Source organism: Strix aluco, chromosome 6 (genome assembly GCF_031877795.1).
Source record: "Strix aluco isolate bStrAlu1 chromosome 6, bStrAlu1.hap1, whole genome shotgun sequence".
Taxonomy (NCBI): domain Eukaryota; kingdom Metazoa; phylum Chordata; class Aves; order Strigiformes; family Strigidae; genus Strix; species Strix aluco.
In genome coordinates, this window is record NC_133936.1 from 12,920,929 (window position 1) to 12,943,779 (window position 22,851).

At 41.1% G+C, this 22,851-nt stretch overlaps 1 protein-coding gene across 1 annotated transcript in view; it reads left to right on the top strand.

Moving 5' to 3' along the window:
• Positions 1-22,851, top strand: part of ADCY5 (adenylate cyclase 5) — a 224,000-nt gene that overhangs the window by 142,949 nt on the left and 58,200 nt on the right. Inside the window, exons 4-5 of the mRNA XM_074828723.1 lie at positions 20,232-20,343; positions 20,514-20,641. Coding sequence (XP_074684824.1) covers positions 20,232-20,343; positions 20,514-20,641 — 240 coding nt within the window. The remainder of the gene's footprint in view (positions 1-20,231; positions 20,344-20,513; positions 20,642-22,851) is intronic.

Consider the following 22,851-nt stretch of genomic DNA (forward strand, 5'->3'; position numbering starts at 1 on the left):
GGTGCTATGTAATTTGTGAAAATTTCAACTAAGCAATCATCTTTTTCCTCCCTCCTCCCACTATCCTCACACACAGGACCTCCAGTCTTAATGTTTCTTGGTGTTAAAGGACTTATCAATATAAACAGTAGTAGAAAGCGAAGCTCTGATCACAGCTAGTAGGAGGGCTCCTAGGGTATAGCTGTAACTGGACACATTAGTGCCATGGCTTGCCAAAGCAATGTGCTGCTTAGTGGTATATTCACGTTGGTGAGTATAGGCATGAGGCAGTTGGCAGGTTTTTTTCTGGCTTGCTAACAGTGCCTTTTGAAATGAGAAATGGGTTTATAATGAGGCATATTTTACCAAGTCCAGGTCAGACAGCAGGTTGCCTTTGGAGATAGTTACACCAATGGGCTTGTTTTGTTCAGGAGCTCATCCCAATTCTGTTTTCATGCTTTTTCATGAGAGCTTATTGAAGCTAAGCAGAAACCAGTTTAATTTTACCATTTTTAATAAATAAAATGACAGTATGGCATGTATAAATTTCTGACAGTTCTTCCATGGATATTTTCAAAGATTTCCCAAATGTCTTGTCTCAGCCAAAGTTTATGTAGCTTTAATTTCTATGGAAGGCCTCATTGCCAAGAAAGCTCAAGAGCAGTAACTGTTTTTAATATTTACTGTATAATCCATTTCCTTCCTTGTCTTCTCTCCTTTTTGGGGGGAGACAGAATGAAAATTGATGATTTATGTTTGAAGATGAGGAAGAGCAGCATTAAACATGAGGGAGTCCAAGCGCAGTTTTTATTCATGTTTTGCTTCCCCGTACTGCTCTCCCTGCCAGTCCGTGAGCTTCAATCTCCTCCCAAGACGTGTTCATGGGTCGGTTGGTTGTTTCTCAGCATCAAGTCTTAGCAAGACCTCTACCTCCTTTTCTTCATTCGAGGCATGCTCACAAGCAGTAGAAGGTTATTTTTTCAGGTAGATTGCAGGAAACTGTGTGGGTTTCATGTGGGTTCAGGGGCCCCCTGCATTTAATTGCCATAACTTCTGGTTGAGGCTGTAGGCTGAGAAAAAGGAGTAGGAGGGAAACAATCAGCCTTCCCACGCCTTTCCCCAAATGACAGCAGTGAATTTTACCTACACAGGAACTCTTCTGCTTCCCTGTCAAGAGCCAGCTCCTGGGAACTTCACCTGTGTCTGCCTGGAGTGAATCTTGGCTTTTTAATTTTCCAGAAATTTTAATGATTTTTTTTTTTCAAGTTAGCAATAATTTTTAGGGAGTATAGAAGTAGGTTTCACCCATGTGTGAAGGTGAATTACTCTGCTCTTACTACCACTAATCACTTGACTCTTCCTAGCTAATTTGTTCTTTTTGAGAGGAAAAATCAGTGTCTTTTGGAGAAAGGCATTCAAGCTAAAATCCATGTGTAAAGGAATTTGATTATTTTGCTGTCATTGTTACACCTGAACTTGGCATCAAAGTGGTGCAATAAGTCTGACTGTTAATATTAAAGGGAGTGTTTCAACCCAGGATCACTCCCTCTTTTCAATACGTGTGTGTCAATGGTTCAGTCTTGAAAACTTTTAAGCCAAAGAGTAGGGCAGGTTTAAATATTTTATCAAATGTACCTCTTTGCGCGTGTGCACAGCACCCTTTGAGAAGAACAAGTACATGCTAACTTGTTTAAGTATTAATCTGACTATCTGCAGATCTTTCTTTTTGAACTGGGAATATGTTGTGATGTTGGTCCCTACTGGGAACTCCCAGTGTCTTCAGGGGCATGAAGAGCCTTGTACTCTCTGAAAAACAAAACAGATAAATAACTGGCTGCAAGGCACCCCACTGGATGCATTACTTAAATACGTGTATTGTAATAAAGATAACATCCCGAAAGTGCAGCATGCTAGGTGACTGCAGATCTGCAGCCACCAGCAAGCCATCAGCAATTAGGAAGGGCCTGTGATGTATAATTCACACCCTGCTATTCTGAGTTTACACAAGGGTTTGTGAAGTTCACAGGGTGATGGATTGAAGAGTGTTAGATGTTTCAATGATGAGATACTGTGAATAGTAATTTGGAGAGAATAACGAAGGTGCCTGCAGAAGTTTACAGAACAGTATTTTAACTCATCAAGGTTATTTGGATGTTCTTTTTTCTTCAATAGTACTAAAAATAAAATAATTTTTTAAAAAATCTAAGTCTGACTGCTGATTGGCCTGATAGTAAAAACAAATGTATCAAACTTATAGTAAAACAATACATCAAATTATGTTTATTAAACTAATCCACCCCCAGTCTATTCTAGAGTAACCTTGACAAGAAAAATTGAGTCTTCTTTGACCAAAACTTTACTTTTGTAAAGACTTGCTTGTGCAGGCTTGCTTTCGTCTTGAAAAGACTTGGTTAAATTTCAGTTAACAAACTACTTTGTCATGTAGTTAACATGCAAAATGGTTTTAAGAACATTGAGTTTATATAACATTTAAAGAGGTTCTTGTTAAAATCATCCTACCTTTTTTGCTTCCTCCTTCGACTGTAGTGACTGAAAAGCAAAAATCTGTTAAACTTTCTATTCTGTAGTGCACTGAACTTTGCAAAACTATTTAAAACCCTCTTACAGAAGCTGTAAAACAGAGGCACAGTTTTGGATGGGGACGGATTAACTTCTCATGTCTTATACCGTATTTATGTCCCTGAACAATTGTTGCTAATTTGTGCGTCTGTTCTTACTGGTTTATATATAATTTTGACACTGGATAAATGATGAAGAAGAGACAAAAGCTGAAACCCATTAGTGGAAAAGAGCTCTCGAGTGATCTGGTATCCTGTGACTCAAGTTAGCATCAAGTTAGTGTATAGCTAACTTGAGTCTATGTCCTCCAGTAACTGAAAGTCATAGTATATTTTTTAAACTTCCTCTTTTTTATTAATTTTGCTTGATACTAAGTGGTTAAAAAGTTAGGGAGAGGCTGGTACTGACTGTTCAGACTGCATAATTCCATAAGTGGTGTTTCTATAAGAAACCAGGCTTAGAACAGGTCACTTCAGAAACAGTGCTAACAGAAATAAGAAGCAACAGAGGACTGCACAAAACAGCAAAGGAGGTGAAAGACCAAAGAGATTAAATTCATTTCATGACAGACACACCATTGGCAGTGTGTTGGTCTTGTGGAACCACAGAGGTGCTCTTTTTTAGAAAGTTGAGGTTTTTCTGCATCCATTTGTGTTTCTGTTACAGAGCCTTAGAAAGATGCACAGTTTTAAATAGCGGGAATAAAGTTTTGTGAGACCATGTAGGTTCTGAGGACTTGGAAGCTTGCAAATAGTTTTCAGAAATTGGAAAGATGTGTGATATGCTTTAAAAGGCAAAGAAGATACTGGAATGTGGGTATTATCTTCGCAGATACCATGGCCAGCAGAGATCTTTGTGGTTGCTGTATGTGTGTTTGGAAAATATTTGAGGCTGTCAGAGGCACTGAGAAATTCTCAGGATGTTCTTGAATAGTAACCATGTCCCCATTTGAGCCAAACTGATAAATGAACCCCTTAAATATATAGGATCATCAGGGTTTGAAATCAGCTCCCTCAACTCCTGTTCTACAGAGCTGACCCCCAAACCCAAAAACCTAATGCAGTGACCACTTGTGAAACTTGGATCTGTGTGACTATCAGCAAAATATTCTCTCCTAGCCTCCTGTTGCAGAGATCTCCCCAGTAAGTGGCATGCAGAAGGCTGGATGACCATGGCTTTGTTCAGTTGTAAGATCATCTGTAAATGCCTGTTTGTCCCCATCAGTAGCTGTGCAGAGCATCTGGAAGCACAACTTGCCCTCCCACATGAAGAGGAAGATTGTATGTGTGAGGCAGTGGGGAATTTTTGCATATAGTATATAGTAGTGACAGACTGTAGATCCACCATGTCAGCTCATTTGTTTGGGGGTTTTTTTTGTTGGTGGTGGTTTGGGTGGGGTTTTTTAACTTTAAGCATGATTCTCTGAAGAGTCTGATAATAATCTGGCTCCATTTCCTACTCATTGTGGGGAATGTGTTGCTAATAGGGGGTTACTAGGACAACCCTCCTTCTTCTGACAGCTACTTAATTTCTGTTATCTCCAAGGCCTGCCAGACCTATACATCAGTGCTGAATCCAGTAGCAATTTGAAAAGATGCTTTGTAACATCCTGGACCATGAAGGACATGAGAGACCTCTGTGGCAGAGTGGGGACCAGAGTGGGGAGGTAGGCGAGAAGATGGGAAAGACCAAAAAACCTTGGAAAGCAAGGAGCAAATTTAGCAATTGTTAGTACTGTCTAGAGAACGAAGGTGAGAGAATGGAAAACAGATGCAAACAGTTTTAGATAGTGGATGGTTATGTGCCGTAACAGTTCTGGTGGAGAGCTTCCAATCTTGGGAGTATGCACACCAATGCACTGCTGCTTTCTGCCATGGCTGTTTCCAGAGAATGAGCTAATAAGAATCAATTTGTAAAACAAAGCAAACAAAACTTTGGCTTCTGCTCAGGGGAACTTGAGCAATTCTAGTTACAGATCAGGCTTCAACAGAAGCCAAATGCTGATCTATAAAAGTATAATTATTCTGTTTCATTTGGAACCTTTTGTTCTGGATTGCATTCAAAACTACTGTAAGCCCCTTTGTGAGATTCTTTTTCTTTCCAGGGAAGAGAAAAAGAGGCCTTTTGATTTAATAGTTCTACTTTGTTTCAGTTAAAAAGGGGAAAAAACCCACGTCGTCTTTGCCTTTCTTCCTTAAAATCTTCCCTTCTGCAGAATAGCGGCCAGCAGGTCACAGTTTAGGATTGCAGGTCTAATGTAGAGACAAAGTTGTGTTACAGAATATAAATGGTAAGTGATATTTTGTTTTTAAGATCCAGTGCTCTTTGTCATTTTCAGCTGCAAAATAAATAAAATTTTGTTATTGAAATTGAAGCAATTAAAAATTTCTTGCAAAGCCCAGAAACCTTGAAATTGAAGATGTGGCTTACCTGCTGAGCTACTTTTCCTTGAAAGTATGTATTGGTGGAAGGAGTAAATTGAAAATGGTATCTTCTCTGAAAGCTTAAAAACATCTGAAAAAAAAAAAAAAAAGAAAATAGTATTGGAGAATAACTGTACAAAACTAAAGCTGTGTTTAAGGATGAAATGTGTGTTTTTTTGGGGGATGTCTGATTCTGAGAACAGCTTGGAAGGGTGAAAATATTTGTTCATCCGCAAAAAAATGACATGTCTGCTGAGAATCATCTAGGGCTACACTTTTGTAATGCAGAAGCCCAATATGGACTTCGTTAGCATTTATCAGATCAGTGTATTTCACTTAAATACATGCATTCACTGGCTTATTTAAATGTCTTTTGTGTATTCTTTCATCTCTTTTTAGGTTATTTTTCCTCCAGATTCAAGGATAATTTCTAGTGGAGGATCATAAAAGCTGTATTTGGTTGGTCTGTCATGTCCCACAGCTTTTTATTTTTCCATTATGTATAGCAGACACAGCATTTATTGTATTTCTAATCACTGAACAAATTCTAAGTTGTCTTGATGGACAATGGGTACTACCTAGAAACACCTCCTTGCATTTTGCACTCACAAACTCTTGTGTAAGTATCCACTGCTACTAGTCAACCCCACAGGGGAGGCTAGGACTGGGGAATGGCAAGACTGAGATTGACAATGATTTCTTTAATTTGACTTGGTAGTGAGGCTGATTAGAGCTCAGAAATGCCTGGATCCCCTTACAGAAACATCCTAATGACTAGACCTTGAAGGCTTTGCTCTGCCTGTGCTGCAGAGGAGTTGTGCAGAATGAGCAAGCAGGGAGTGTGCCCAAACACATGCGCTCTTTGTGCTGGGGATTTCTTGTGACCGCTGGCTATATCTGCTGGGGGAATTAGTGCTACATTTTGCCACGCCAAACAGGCATCTTTCCGTTCTTCACTGAAATGAAAACCAAGAGAAATTAATTAACTCGGTGGACATTCCAGGTGACAGAGAGTAAAACACAGAGGTAGTTGTGAAGAGACACAAGTGATGAGGCATGCCATGCTCATCTGAGAGCATAGAGGCTCGACCCACATGCCAGTGTAGGTTATCTGGATTCTGTTTTCCCATGTGCCAGAGGGCGTTTGAGGCCACATCTCCTAGGAGAGGCCCTAACTGAAGAAGGTGTCCTCATTCTCTTTTGTTAACTGTTTCATTTTTTATATAAAAGAATCAAACCCCAGAGCAGCGGCTTGAATCCCACTGTTCCATGTCACAGAGCGTGCCATAATCAGCAGGGCAGAGCGGGGCACTTGCTGTCTCTGCCCCTAATTATTCTGAGTATTTTATATGTAATGAGCAGCTGCAGCAGGAGGTCCTGAGGGCACCCCCATTCCCAATCCAAAATAGCCCATTGTCCAGTTCAGGCTGGATTCATGCAGAGGAAAAATCAGATCCATGTTTTCTCACTGCTCCGGCAAAGGGTCTTAAGAGACAGTGTCCTTGCTTGCATTCTTACTCCATTTACTATACGCAGAGATTTGCAGAATACTAAGGAATCAAGGATACAAATTGCTGTGTACATTTCTGTTCCTTAAAGGTGTGCCAGTCTGTTGTGACAGGCCAGTAGTATTTTAGCTGGCAGGAGTATGGGCTCCTAGCAAAGATCTGGTTACAGTCATGTAGCAGGCAGCGTGGATGTGGTAGGGATGTTCTTAAATGCTGGACACATATCCTTTTTTATTGTAGCAGCTGACTTAGCCTGAGCCCTGTCTGTATTCCTTAACTAAAACAAACAAACAACAAAAAAACCAGTCAAATATTCCTGTAAGATGCTATCACGAGGCTCAAACTGAAGTGAAAATTATTTATCTGCTGTGTTTTCTAGCCTCAGTGGTCCTTGATTAACCACAGCATGTCTGAAGTAACCAGGATGGGGCAGAGGCCAGTGAGATCCTGGGGATGATTTGCTTTTGCCTTTGACTGCTGTTAATTTTTTTTCTTCTTCTGTTTGTAAGGATTCTGGTCACTGGCTGTTGTCAGCAGGATTTTTTTTCAGTTGCATAAGGACTGAGAAAACAGTATCTGTCTGACTCTTCCACAGTGAATGGCTTTCAAGTTAAGCCATGGCTGCAGTTATTGTGCTCTAGCTGTGACACTATAAATAAAGTTATTAACAGCAATATGTAAATGGGTTTCTATTTTTGTTCCCTGTATTGTTTGCAAAATCTAGGGCAGTTATTCAGTAAGAATCATCTGCTATTTAGCACTGAGCCTACCAGCGTTTGATGCTGTGTGGGCTGCTGCTTTTTTTTTTTCCCTTTCTTTCTTTCTTTCTTTCTTTGCACTGGCTTTTAGAATCCAGCTCCTTTGCAAGTTTGTTTATTGTGGTATATAAGAAACAGAGTAGCTGTGCTAAGCATTTTCAGGCTTCCGGAGAGTGGCTTGGTACTTAAGAATAGAGAATCATCTCTTGATATCTGAACTATAGGAGCATTAAAAACAGCTACACAAACATCAAATACCACAGCTGCTATTTGCCTTAGTGCGCATCTTGCAAATTCCAGTTTCAAATTCAAAGATCTTTACGGTTTGTGTTTTGTCTGCGTGCTCTGTTTCCTTCCGCTCCCCTCTCCGTTGCTCCGGATCTGCCTGACAGCCTCGGGCCCTGTTCACGCTGGAAACTTGTACCGCATTAATTCGTGCAGTTACAGTACAGCCCCCTGAGGGAGAGTATGGATATGTTGTTTTAGAAACACTTTACTACAGGCATGGCTACTCCTATCTGGAAGAGCAAAGTATTCTCATCCAAGGCATCTGTTTAGAAACCTGAATGCATCTGTGCTGGGGACAGGAGCTGTATTGCTGTTAACATATATACTCTATAATACAGTTCACATGAGACAGTTTGAACAAACTTCTTCCTGCTCTGTGAGTGAATTTAGCTCTGGCTTCCCCGAATCCCCTACGGGGAAAGTCCCAACCTGTTTGTCCTGTGACTCATTAGCCACAATTTTATTACTAGCCATGTTAGCCTTCAGATGGGCATGTGTCCTCCATGGCACTTTAATTCCATTTCATGCAGCTTTGTGAAAAGCCACCGGAATGTTGGGACACCAGCAAGCTGTGTCTCCAGTTTCTCTCCTTGCTTGAAGTAACGGTTAGTTTTATGGTATATATAACAGATGAATATACAGAAGCGTTTTGAAGTTGTGACACCTGCTGTTCTGAACTGATCTGAACTCATCCTTTCAAATGCCAGACACTTTATCTCATTTTTTTTGTTTTTTACTTTTCAAGCCAAAATTGCTGTTACTGTAGTGACATGGAAAGTAAGCAGAAATCAGCTAGACTGGTTTTGCATAGTTGTAGAAGGATCTGACACAGTAACTTTCCACTTATTTTTATGTCTGAGACACATTAACATAATATATATTTTAAGTGGTCTCTAAGGTGGCTTTCTATTCTATAGAAAGTTCTGGTCAGACTCTGTTGATTTTATTGGTATTAGTTCACTGGTAAACTAATAACTGTTTACAGGAACTTCACTTCAAGATGATATTTTGTGAATATTGAGAGTAGCAAGCAAATGGCTTAGTGAAATATCTTAATGCATTAACAGAGAAATTAAATTTTCCAATGGAAAATGTAAGAGAAAAACCATTTCTTTATACACAGATCTATTATTCTGGTGGTGGCAATTACAGTAATTCTCTTGAAATCAAGTTAAAATTATATGCCTGCTTCATTATGAGAAGAAACCACTGACTGCAAAAATCAGGGGAGATTCAGTGGAAAGTTAAAAAGACTTATATGCAGTGGGCAGACCTGCCTTGCCACACTCCCTGCTTCAGCATCTCAGGAGTAGGTTTTGTGTGGATGTTCCCTGGACTCATGAGGTCAGGATTCACATTCCTGCTTTGCCATTGCCTTGAGGCCCTTTGTATATTATCTACCATACTGCTGTCTCTGCAAAATAGTGTGGTGTTGCTTTTCTAGTACCAATGACATTTTAACAATTGCTTAATGCCAGTTTGAAGACTTCATATGCTTAAGAACTTAGAGATGCAACGGTCCGTTTTATTTTATAAAGAAAGAAACTCAAGACAGAGACAGCTAAGTAACTGATCACAGAATCAAATGATGGGCTGTCAAAGATTAGACTCAAGCTGCCTTGATAGCTAGTATCTTAACCAGCATAATAAAACAGAAGTGGTGTAAATGTTTTCTGATATTACAGTATATAGTCTGAATGCCATAGATTTAACACTGCTTACTATCTATGAGATAATGGACATATGCAAAGTATTTGGAATACGAGGTATGTTAGGGGCTGAAGAGGTGCACAGAATTTAATATTCCCTGTTCAAGGATGATCTTTGCATAGAAATACTCATTTAGTGAGCTCACCTATACTGTCTTCAGAGGGGGAGTGTTTTTACTGCTGATATTGATTGTACAAAATTGCATTATATTTACATTGTTTCTCCATGGCAGCTGGAGTTTTCTGTGTCACCAAAGGGAACCAAAGATAGGTGTCAGCTCAAGTGCCATTGATCAATTGCAATGTGGTGGTAGATCACATCTTAAAAAGGAAACAAACCCTTTAATGTTAAATTATAGCCCTCGTAATGTTGGAAGAACTTTACTCATGAATTGAGGATATCTATTCATTACTGGTTCTTATCAGGTAAGGAATATTAATGTAGTGTACAATAACCAGATAATGAGTTCAATTTCCTGCAGGATCTTTTCCTTTTCATTTAATTCTGAAATTGCAGACAATCTCCCTTCTCACTGAAAACATCATGTGTTTTATTATTAAATTTATTATCAGGTTTGTTTTCAATTAATAACAAGTTGATCCCTCAGTTAATGAGTTGTACCATTTTCTTTGGCCATCCATTTTACCTTTCAGAATAACTAACAAAGGATTATGTCTTCATTTTAAAGTTCTTTTCCACTGATGTTGCATTGCTGTTTCTCAGAAAAGTGACCATTACAAAGTGTGCACAATTAAGTTTCTCTATATGCTTTGGATCCATTTCTCTTTACAGTTTCATCAGTGTCATTTTAAAAACACAAGTGCTCAATTACATTTAAAAATACAGAAAAGAGGAGGCAGCGAGTCAACTCATGTTGACTATTCCAAAAAGGGCAGTAAGACTCATGTTTCTATTCTTCAGCAATCACTTTCCCCAGCAAATGGCCACTTCAGTATTATTGATCTAGTACACTCCCAAACACGAGTGGTAATTGTGTATACAATTGTGTATAACACATCACTTGTCCATTCTCAGCTTATTCATGAAACAGTCTGCGTATTTTGGTACCTACTCTTCTTGGAAAAATGAGATAACTATAGGAAAGGCATAGTTGCTCTTTAATGTTTTTAATTATGACATTTGTATACTAATGTAATGTTTTCATTATGTAGTGACTTTCTAGAGGGAAAACCCTGACTTCCTGAAATGGCAGAGTAAGTAAATCACAAAAGGACAGGACACCGGAGAAGCTAGTTGAGAGAGTGAGGAAGAAGTAAGATTAGGTTGAAATGACCGCTGCATGCAGAATTACTGCAACTTTTTGTCTAGAGAGTACAAAAGCATCGTTGTTTGACGGAATATCCATGGTACCAGGGAAGAACAGACTCAATACAATTTGCGCAGCTATGAAGAGCTCACTCTTTTACCATTAAAGACAAAGACCTGAGCAATATATAACAGAAAGCATCCCAAACTTGATTAGATACAACTTACTTGATCTCTATCCCATGTGCCTGACCCAGGATATACATGTGAAACTGTTAACTGTGCCAGAATTTATTACTCTGTTGCCTTCTCTGACAACTGATTGATTGCTGGCACACAGCCTCTATGCAACAGGTTGTCTTTTGGTTTAATACTTGAGTTTTTAGTTGTTTCTCTTTCCTATTGCACTGCTTCTGTGGCTTCAGTCACTTTTGCAAGCCATTGTCTCAAAGGAGGGCAGGGAGGAATTGTGCCAGACTCCTACAGCTGTGGTGGTAATGGATAGTCCCTTCTTTCAGAATTCTCTTAGCTCTGTCTCCCTTCTTGTTGGTTTTTGGCAGGATTTTGACATCAGAGATTGCTCTAATACCAGAAAACAGACTGCAAGAATGCTCACAGCAAAAAGCATGCCTGAAGTTTGAAAACCAGAAAATAACATGGCTTTTCTTTTTGTTTTATATGCAGTTCTGGATTTCAGGATGTCTTGTGGGACAAATGAATCTGAGATTTATTTTGGTGTGGGCTGGATCCAGCTCCAGTTTGGACAGACCTGCCAACTCTTTTGTGCTGGTCAGGCAGACCCGGGTGAGTCTGGGCTTGCTCAAAGCCAAAGCAAAGACACACGATTGGGGTCAGCAGTATGCATGGTTTCTTTGCACCTTTCTGCAAGAGGCCATGTATATCCTTCAGCTTTGCCTTCCTAAACTTCCTTGGAGTTGGAATGGATTTGGCATCATTCTCACATGTCTTTTTCCCTGACCAGAATGATTGGAAAAATTTTCACATTCCCATCAGTCCCTTATTACATACATGAAAAAGGTCCAAAGTCCCTCCTTCTTAGTAACCCAAAATCTCATTTAGGCTGCTTGGATTTCTTTTACGTGTTTGACACAGAGTGGCATCTAATTTGACTAGCGATGATGGAGTAATAAAATTCCTTCCGCTCATCTCAAAGACATCTATAATGTGCTCCACCTATAGTTTGGCTGGTAGCCACTGCATAGCTATCTTTATTTGTTTTGCCTTCCCCAAATGTTTTTTCTTCCCAAAAGGCTATTTATTACTCCTGTTTCCAGTGAAGAATCAATCTGGTTAAATATAGCCCGCTGAAATAGGAAAAACTTTTAACTCAAGATGTTTAGAGGGAGGGGGCAGCAAGTTTTTCATGTTTAAAATAAAAAATTAGTACTGATGCTTCTTAGTTATAACTAAGTTCCAATAAGTGGGGTTGCTACTCATGCTTGTAAACTGCAAACCTAGGAGGGTCATGGAAAAACTTTTCCCTGTATGACTGGTGCAGTCTTCCCCTTCTGGTTGATGATTTCAGGATCTTCATTTCTTCTTATTTCCTGCATTGACAGTGAAGGACAGACCACAGGCATTGAGGTGAGGAGCACTGACCGTGATGGAAAGTGTGGTGCCATTTTTCTCAGCAGCTCTTGAGTGCCAGCAGGGTCAGACACTCTCAGCGGGGCATTCCCAGGAGCACACTGCTAACGCAGACAGAGCTGCAACCGCAAATGCTGAGAGATTGTGCTGGGGATGTGCGTCTTCCAGCTGAGTCCCCCAGGCAGTTCTAACCTCCATAACATTTATCTGAGAGCAAACATGGGAAAATCAAGTAAAGGCAGGGTTCTGCAGTTTATATCTTTGCAATGAGCCTTGCTGTCGTCATGCAGTGGCTCTGTGGATGGCAGTCTGCACGTTGCCACCAGTGTCTCCAAGAGCCATCTGGTCTGCTTCCTTGTCGGTTTTTACTCTGTCACCAGTTTCAGTTGGTATGGTCTTGCAAAGTGAACTTCTCAATCATGGGATGTGGGTTTGGGTTACATTTTTTGCTACTTTGGATGAGGGACAGGAAGCTTTCTGCGTTTTGCTGTAAAAAAGGTGAAAAGGCTCACGGTTTTCTGGGCTTTTGATTTTGTAGGGTTTTTGTGTGTATTTTCTCCTATTTTGTGTTATTCTCTCTAAAGTATTGCTTTGCTTATCACAGCATTTGTGTACATATGTGAGACACCCTCTTGAGCAAGTGGGAGCCAGTGTGACTGATCTAAAGATGGAACACTGTCATGGTGCATGACAGAGTCCTGATTCCCAAGGGGGAGCTGTGCCAGCTGATGTGTCACAGAAGTGCTAGGGCTCATTTGAAACAATAGGTGATTTTCAATACTAAACGGATCTTCTCTGAAATGACCATATAAGTTTAGGAAAGAGAGTGTGTCTTTTTACTGTTGGGGTTTTTTTTTCCATGACTGTAGGAGAAGGAAATATTTTAACCTCTGGTCTGTCTGATGTCCTGCTGTTCTGGAGAACATGTTTTGCATCGCTAAGGCTAAGACCTTAGCCTGTCGCATAGACATCCCTAGAGAGCAAAGCTGACGTGCTGTTGAGACCTGAGTTAGTCTGAAAGTAGCTTGCAGCCACTGCTGGACCAGTCACTGGGCTGTCACTCAGCACAATGATCTGTGTGGGCCACTTCACCCTCCTTAGGTGGGCTTTGGTGCCCTTGCTCACATTTGTGCTGCTTTACCTAGTCATACTGCCTGACCACAGTCACTGTGCCACTGCTATGAACTTGTCCTCAGCTTGTTTTAGTTTGTCCTTTAGCTGTTACTGATATTAAATTCGGAGGAAAAGAGCATTATGAGATGTTCTCACTTCGTGTTTCTGGAAGCTGAAATCCTTCTTGTGCATAGAGGGGGTAGAAGAGAGAGCACACAGAGGACCTCCTTGTCATCCCATCCCCAAGTGGCTATACCTAGGAAAGAGAGACTGGGTGCATCTTGATGTCATGTCTATTCCAGGAACTTCTAAATGAATTTAATACTATGTTTATGCCACTGGAGCTGGAAAATAACTTCTGGGCTTACAGTGCTGGCAGGGAACTGGCTTTTAAACAGGTGTCCAAGTGTGAAAATTGACTCATTTACCAAAATGCTCAAGAGATGCTCCCACCTTAGTAATACTCAAAAGACATGATCTTGGGTAACCAGGGTGGCCCTGCTTGAGCAGGGGGATTGGACAAGATGACCTCCAGAGGTCCCTTCCAACCTCAACCATTCTGTAATTCTGTGAAATCCTAGTTTGGGGCTCAACCCAGCCCTTCAACTGAGAGTTTTTACATCTTCATCCCCATCCATCCATTCTTCTTCTACCTTCTTCCTTGTTCATAGCATGACTTAATGACATGCAACACCAATAGCAGCGTTGTAAAATAACAGTAGCACCCTGAGACACTGTCCTCACCAATTAGCATAGTGAATTCACTGACAAGAGCAGACTGTGTCTACAACAAATGACTTTCTCTTCTTACACCTTTGCTCGTGATTCTTGTTTTTAGTGGACAGTGATTATTTTATTATGGTACATTAACTTTTTCTTCTCTTGTAGGTAGCGTTGGCTGCAGTAAGATACCATGGCTTTGATTCATATTCAGTCAGATGCACTTTGCTGTTTTTATAAGTCGTTAAGGCTCACCAAGTCTGGGGTTTTGTTCTGTTTCCCATGCAGTGCCTGTGGTGTTCGGTTTCCAGTAACACATGGTGTTTATATTCATGACTGGCATTACCGTTGTGATGGTGATAGGGTTTGTGTTTCTTGCCTTGCTTGATTTATGTTGTGGCTGGCGTGCATGGCACGCACATGTCTCAAAATAGAACACGACTGTTTTTTTGTTTTTACATTAGAAGCACTGATTATTTAATTTAGTGTTTTGAATAATCCTGCATTTGCAGGGAAACCTGGCTGTGTCGTGTCCCTCCTTTGATAATTCTGTTAGCTTCAGACATTTAAGGCTCCACTTCAAAATCATTTTCTGTAGGTGTGTGTGGTTTTTAAATGTCTCATGTGGGTTTCCTGCTTCCCACCTTGTCCTTAACTCTTCCTACTCCTTACATCGTTCTTTGCTTTCTGCCAATTCTCTCCCCTTCCCGCACTCTTGCTAAACAACCTTCTCCTTTGCTATCCAAAAGATCCAGTGATGCCTCTGCCTCAGGGTATATTAGCAGTGCAGTGACAGCAAGGATCACCTGAATTCCAGGAGCTAGTTTTAAATGACCTGCAGTGGTAGGACCGAAGGTGCAGTGGGATGGACCTGAGCACAGACTAATAAAGCAGCCCAAGCTGGGCAGGCTCACACTGCTGATCTCTGGGGTATCACACTGAGGCTTCTACTGGTACCTGAGCTGCCTGTCCATGTGTATCTTAACTATTCTGTGAATGCATTACAGACCAAAAAATGGGGAAGCTGAGCTCAGCACTTTGGAAATTTTCTCCTATTGGCTCTGCATCTTAGCTGCTCCTCTCTCCATTTCACCTCACTCTGCCGTTGCAGCTATGCGAAGCACTCTGCAAAAAGCATCTAGATGTCCTGCTCATGGAGGTCTCACAGTCCACAGTGGCGGTGGTGGTTTTGGTAAGGGCCAAGCTCAGGCAGGGGCTGGCATCCCAGTGGCAGCGGCAGCTATTGCTGTGTTCTCAGCCTGCCCTGTGCTGCCCATCAGCCCTGGGCTCTTTGAATCAGGAGGATTCTCCTGGGATGCTCCAGGGATGCTCCAGCCCGTGTATCTGCCTTTCCTGCTCCCCTGCCTGGGGCTTGAGCAAGAGCAGGCAGGTATCAGGCTGGTCCCTAAGCAGAGGGGAGGATGGCAGGATCGGGAAGCTACTCAAGCTCCTTTTCATCTTTCTTCCCTGTCAGCATCATGAGCCACATAGGGCAACAGGCACAAAACTGAGCTTGCCTTGTACAGCTATGAAATCTTGATCCAGTCCTTGCTGGAAATAGGAGCTGAAATAGGAGCTTAGGAAAGTATTCACCTCTACCCTATAACACAATTTGTGGTACTTTTCAACCAAAATTAAACAGAAATAATTTTTTAAAAAGCTTATAAAATGAATGATAACTCCCCTTTTCTTGTCTGTCTTTCCCAGAAATAGACCATTTTTTTTGTCTTTTTTGAGGTCATACCCTGGTTAGTGCTGGACAAAACCCAATCAGATGGTAAATCTGAAGGCAGTGACAGAGTGGAAAATATATCAAGAGCTCTGAAGCCATTACAACGTTTTAATTACATGCTAAACTAGTTTTTCCACAAAGCAGTAGCCTTCCAGATGAAGGGACTGGGACCCAGGGCTGATAATAGTTGCTGATGCCCGGGTTACAGATTGTGTGGTCAATCCCTTCCAGTCAGCTTCAGCTAATAGTATTTCTAAACTACTGCCTTACTTATCTCATGATATTTTATAGCTATAATAATGATTTCATTTGACCTTTTGTTGACCACTGTCATTTACCCTGCATTTTGGCACAAGGAAGGCCTATTACTGGCATTGTACTCCCACCAGCAAGGAAATGCTTTGCCCTCTGAAGACTGACAAATAGTTGGCTTGAGTTGTGCCCTTCATCACAATCATCCATCACCATCATCCTTTAATAAACTCTCTTCATTGCTAAGGGTAGTCTGACATGAAAGACAAGTATGGAGTGAGGACTGAAGGGTAATGGGGGAGCTGTGTGTTTAAATTCTAGCCTCCTAGTCTGGATAAGATGCACTGGCAGGACTGGGAGATGCTCCTGCAACCTCAATGCATGCATGTTGTGTGTGTGAGGAGATACAGCGGGCTTCATTTTCAAAGAAAAGCTCTGACTAAACACAGGATAAGGATCATGTGCTGATCCCTGATGGCCATTGTAAGAGAAATCCACTTTTTTCCTCGTTGCTTCTGGGATGTTGGGTATTTTACAGGGAGAGGGCTGAATTTAAGGGTTACTGGGGCTAACAACAAAAGGAACAGAAGTGGCACGGCACAGCACCACGTACACGAGTCCCCATTTCTCCCATGCGGGTCATTAGCAGGGTTGGGAGTGATAAGCCTGGTTGTTGTCTCTGCTGCTGGAGCTGCAATGCTAGCAGGACTGTGTGGAGGGAACAGGTTAGGCAGGAGGAGTAAATGTGATTTAGTGGCTTTCAGAGCTCTCTGTTGAGAGCAGAAGACACAGAGGCTTCAGGCTGGGTTCCTGTTTGCAAGGGCTGTTTTCTGTGACGGTCATGTGCTGTTCTTTCTCCAGTCTCCTGCCACAAATGTGTCTTTTCCCTCTCTGTCTTCAGTTCCCAGATCACTGCTCTGTCTTCTGCCATCTCTCATGCAGTCCTTTCCATACCCTGATGAGGTTTTCCATTCCCCACAGCCTGTGTGTCCCAGGCCGTGTCCAGTGTCTTCTGATAGCTCAGTGGTGTAGCTATTTGGTTGCAGAGCAGGTCACACAGCTCTCTCAAGTCTGTAATGGAATATGCGCAGGTGCTTCAAGATGTTCATGTATTATTTGGTTAGCTGACATGAAAGAGGGGTGAGGGCATGGGCCGTGCAGGCAGATACCTTCATGTTAATCACAAAGTGCACAAAAACTGAGTTATGCAAAGGACTTAACATGTAACCAGTTCTGAGTAGTTTTTCTTATAAAGAGGAAAAGGCATGTGCCAGGTGAAGTTCTTCCCTTTATTGCCAAGCATCCTGTCTGTGTTCAAGAGGGAGAAGAGCCTCGAAGCATCTAAAAAAATACTTGCAGTTCATTCCTTTGCTTTAGATAAAAGTACACTTCTTTTTCCTTGACTTCCCTCTCAAAAATTATCAAACTGGCTTTGCTGAAATTGTTTCATGCATCCCTCTTCCCCCAAAAAAAACACTCATTCCAAGAAGCATCTTATGTAGTAAATGTTAGCTTCCTAACAGGGGCATCAATGTCAACTTCCCAATATTGCTACTGGCTCGTGTGCAGAATGCATTTCTGATTCCCATCATGCAACCTTTCCAGGTGTTATTCTCATAATAAACCCTTTTGTAGTGCTTGTAATTGTAGTTTTCTAGAACTCGGCCAGAGAGAGCTGCCTGTGGAGCTGCAACCTGCTGTCCTTGGAAGTGCAAGACAAGGATCAAGATGAAGGACATAGCTGCTGAATTTGAACAAAGAGCAATTTGCTGGTCACCCATAGAAGGTTACAAGTTTGAGAAAATGTTGTAATCAAGTATTTCAGTCTGTGCGTAGGATAGCTCCATAGGTCTCTCTGGTTACTTCATTTGCCTCGTTGAAAATATTGCTGCGATTTAACTTCTAGGAATAACTGATCCATTTATCTGGCATGAAAGTAATGGGGAATGGAGGGAGGAACCTTCAGTCATTTATCCATGTTTATTAGGACACTATGCTAGCACTGATTTTCTGAATGAGGCATGAGGGGAAAGCTCAAGGCATCCCTGTGTATTATTCTGATATACCCATCACTATCTGAATGTGAGAGCAGCCGTTGCTCTTTATTCCTTCTGTTGTAACACATGGCTGTTACAACATGCACATAAGCAAAGGGTGTGAACATGTCCACAAATGAGGAATCTGCAATTTGGCCCATGCTGGAAGAGGAACATGCTTGCAACAAGATATCTTTTGTTACCGCCACAAGAACTGGAAACATTTCCGATTTCTATGTTACCTATTAACACATACTTAAGTTGCTTAGCCAGCAATACAGACATCTCTAAGTTTTCAGTTGATTTCAAGTGTATTTCTTTGGGAGGTTTACTTTTGTTTGTAAATATGTAAAATCTTGATTATTTTTTGTGTATTTTCTCAAGTGTTTAAAAAATGGCAAAGTATATTTTGATTTAGACATCTCTGCATTCCTGTCTTGCTTTTTCCTTGTACATTTTAGTTTCAGTCTGACTACCAAAGAAATATTGAATGCAATATGTTTGGTTGATGATTTTTTGGAGTTGAAATGTAGAAGAAAAATATGAAAAACATGCCAAAATTGAAATGTGTTTCAGGATTTTTGCAAAAAATGCTTGTGAAAATATTTTTGTTGTCTTTGCTTTCTGTCTGAAGACATTGCAGGGAATTCCAACTGAAAACATAGCCTCTGCAATTTGCCTAAAACATGTTGGAGTTTTATTTTACAAAGAAGAAACAATTCCAAAGTGCTTGTTATTTACACTTTTAATTTATCTTCCTATTCAAGTACAGTTTGATGCAATAATAAAAGAAGAAATCAACCACTTGATAAATGTTCCAGTATACAAATATAGCTTATGAATTTTATATTTATATAAATGTGTGTGTGTATATACATTTTATCTTAGATCTATATAGATGAAGTCTGTTGCTTGTTTTACTGAATAGTTTTAAATTTAGCATAATGGCTGTGTTTTGATTGCAAATCAATATTTTCAATGTTGTAATTATCGATGAGACAGAAACCTTTTCCAGTTTAAAAAAAAAAATCTTTGCAGTACAACATTAGAATTGATTAAATGAAATCGAAGAATCATTATTAATACTTGTGATTCAAATAATTTTGCCTTCAAAACAGTCCACGCTGCTTTCAGAGGGCTTTCCCAGTCCATCCTGGGTGGATGGGATCGATTCAGCATCCCTGTTGCAATAGCAGAGGTTTGCCTCAGTTAGCAAGGGCTGTGCTTATCGTTCAGGAGAAAATTGGGCGATGCCTGCTTGTGGCCGTACTGAGAGGAGCTACTGAGCGCTGTAGGTGTATATTCTTATAGTGTTTCAGGGGCTAAGCCAGCTGGAAGGTGTGGTACAAATGAAAGGTTTCATTTCTGTAGTTCTTTAGAAGCTGAGAAAAAAAAAGCAATGAGTGAGAAGCATGCACAGCTGGGAGATGAGTAGAGTAGAGTAAATCAGTGTAGATTTCCTTCTCCAGAGAATGAAGAGCATAAAAGCCCGAGGGTAAGTCTTCAGCAGGACACATGAGTGTGTTAGGGCACGACCAGCCAGCCCCGCTGCACCCAAGCCTTCGCCCCGGCAGCATGCCGTGCCATCATGCCTGGCTTTGTGCATTTATAACATCACAGGAGCGTGTCTGCCAGGCACACAGTACAGGGCAGGGTGCTGCCAGCCATGGGGCTGGGGTATGTGCATGGAAGCAGACCACCAACGTGGGGGTGAAAGCTGTGGTAGGCAGGTTAAGGTTAAGGGACTTTATTTTGTGGCTGCACTTTGACAGTGGGGGAAGTGGGCAGAGGAGTGTGGGTTTTCTGCAGCGGAGTTAAGACACAGGCGATGTTATTGAGCTGAGAGGTTGAGGAATGTGAACAAAATGGGTAAGTGTTGATTTTATAGCTGGGCTAATCTGGTCATGTGTAGGAGTGCCTTGTTGTTACTGGTGGCTGATAGCATTATCATGCCATCACCAGCTCCCAGCGTACTGTAAATTTTCTGGACATGGGGCAGGGGTGCGGGAATGAAAGGCTTGTGGGGTTTTCTCTCCCTTTCTAATCTCTGGAGGGGATGAGGCCGTGCCCCTCAGGACTTTACATATGATAGAGGCTGTATCATAAGGTGACATTAGGGGTGCTCATCTCCTTGCTGCTATAGGGCTGGGACACCCCTACATACCTCCCCATCCCTGGACTTCTACCCCAGAACTTACACAAATATCAGCAACAAATTCTGTGACACTTTCATTATTTTTCTTCTCTTTTTTCCCAAGCATCCTCTTTGCAGACATAGAGGGTTTCACAAGTCTGGCCTCCCAGTGCACTGCTCAGGAGCTGGTCATGACGCTGAACGAGCTCTTTGCCAGATTTGATAAGCTAGCAGCTGTAAGTTTTCTATTATAATTCTGATATTTTCTTTTTCCTGTTGCAAGAATGACATACTGTGCTGGTTCACTGGATTTCTTTAACTATTCACTGCCCTAAAAGGCAAGCTATTGCAAGCATGAATATAAGCTGAATATTTCTCCGTCCTTTATTATTTTATTTTTTTTTAGGAGAACCACTGTTTACGTATCAAGATCCTGGGTGATTGCTATTACTGTGTGTCTGGGTTGCCAGAAGCAAGAGCTGACCATGCACACTGCTGTGTTGAAATGGGAATGGATATGATAGAGGCCATCTCGTAAGTACCATATTCCCCATGGAGAATTTCAGAACAAATAGGAAGCAGATTCCCTTTCCTGGTAGGTCTTCCTTACATTAGTAGCAAGGTAGCCAAACCAGGGAACTGATGCCAGCAAAGAGGGAGACCAGCTGGAACAAGAAAACAAAATGCAGTAAAATTTGACAATAGAAAGACAGACACTTGAGTCCATTACAGCCACATGGATATCAGAGCTTAAACTCCTGATGGGAAAGGCAAGGGTTACTGTAATTACTGGAAGTCTCATTCCCAAAGGACCATTCCAGTGAATTACGGAAATGTGAAATCAGAGGATTATAAGTAACTATTAAATTTCAGTCACTCTTCACTTCTCTGTCTTTAAACCAGCTTTTGCTCACCTTACAATTCCTCTGCTAAGGTCTGTCTTGTCTAGTTTAACTAATTCTTCTCCATGTGTCCCTATGCCAAAAAAGTTATATTCAAGACTTTCTTACTTAAGTTAATTATTGAAGAAAACCATAAAGTTGGTCTGGCACAGACTGGAACAGATCCATGGTACTTTTTCCTTTATTTTCACTTACTTTCCCATTTTTATTTTTTTCTTTTAAAATCTGTTCTGAAGCTTTGCCTGCTCCTGAGGTCAGACTAGCAATCCTGTGTTTGTCCAGACCATTCTTGTCTTTAGAGAGTAACAAATATGAGACCCATATCTAGTTATATTACTTGGAGGATTGCATACAGTGTCAAATATTGTTTGCATCAGACATGAGCTTTCACAGGCCAGTTCTTTCAGAATTCAGGGAGGGAAGGTTTATTTGGTCATCTTGAGTGTATGCAAGTTTAGGCACAAAGTTCAGTCAGTTCTGAATAGTAACTGAGCTGAACTTTAATATCTACACCATCCCTCCTGCACAAGAACTCTGCTTCTTTATCCCTTCTCTTCTTTTTTTTTTTTTTTTTTTTTTTTGTGAAAGCATCTTCTAAAGTGTCAGTGATACAAACAGAGAAGTAGAAGAACTCTATGCAGTTCTCCTCTCATTCTGTTCAGTAAATTGCCGGAGTTTCCACTTCATCTTGATAAAAACCAGAGCTACCTATTTGCTGAGCTTGATACTACATCCTTACCAGCTGAATTTCTGTAAGGACATGAATACACCCCCACACTTTTCAGCCTCATTTTCATAACGCAGATACATAGTTTGAAAAGCAGTATTTTCCCTCAGGAGACCCCATTCAAAGAGCAGTATGCAGCAGCATTCCCTTACTTTGTAAACAGTGTACACTGTCAGGACTTCCTACCTTTGCTTTCCTGGTTTTAAACTCTGTTGCTTTGCACCAGTCTCCTTGGGGTTTGTATGCAAAATGAAAAATAAAAGGAGTTGCAAGTAACTAGTTTTCAGTAGTCCTTGAAAGGATGCTATTTCTTCCATGTGAAGTACAATTAAGTGGTGGGTGACAAAGTGTCTTGTCAAACACGAGAAGCAGCAGTTCTTAGCCACCAGCCCTACAAAGTGGATCCTGTGTACATTGCCCAGAAAAGTCTCACTTTCTGCAGTAGTTGGCCTCATGAAATCCAGAGGCCTTGACCTGTTACTGGGTAATCCCCCACAAGGCTGAGTAACACCAGGATGTCTAGACTTCATTGATTAACTGCAACCCACCTTACCTTGAAATAAACATGGAGCTGAAGTGCACTCAATGTTTGTTTACAAATAGCTCTTCAACAGCCTTTAAAACTTGTTTCCCACTTGATGTATGATGAATGCATTTAACAATCTTATCTCTTAATAAGTCTGGAAGGTGACTGTTCTCACTACCCTTGCTTCCCCCCTCCACCTCCTCCTTCCCTATGGATCAAGATAAGAGGTTTCACAATTAAGGTAACCAATAGCTACTGAACATTTGATTGCAGGTAACAAATAGCTACTGAACGTTTGATTGCAGGCTTCACCAACACTGGGCCCTGCCCGGAGGCTGATTTCATCTGTGCACAATAACAGCAGGGAGTGTTACCCCAGATCCGAAAGATAGAATTATATTCACTGTACTGCTGGTATAAATGAACTAAAAAAAAAAAAAGGAAGGTAACAAAGGATATTTCTTTTCTCTATAAAGGATAACCAAACTCATTTGTTTGCTGCAAAGTCTGGAGAAAGTCACCTTCTCATCAACTCTACTGGGAGAAGTTCCTTGGTCTTGTGTCAGTAACATGGCTTGGCAGGGGGTGC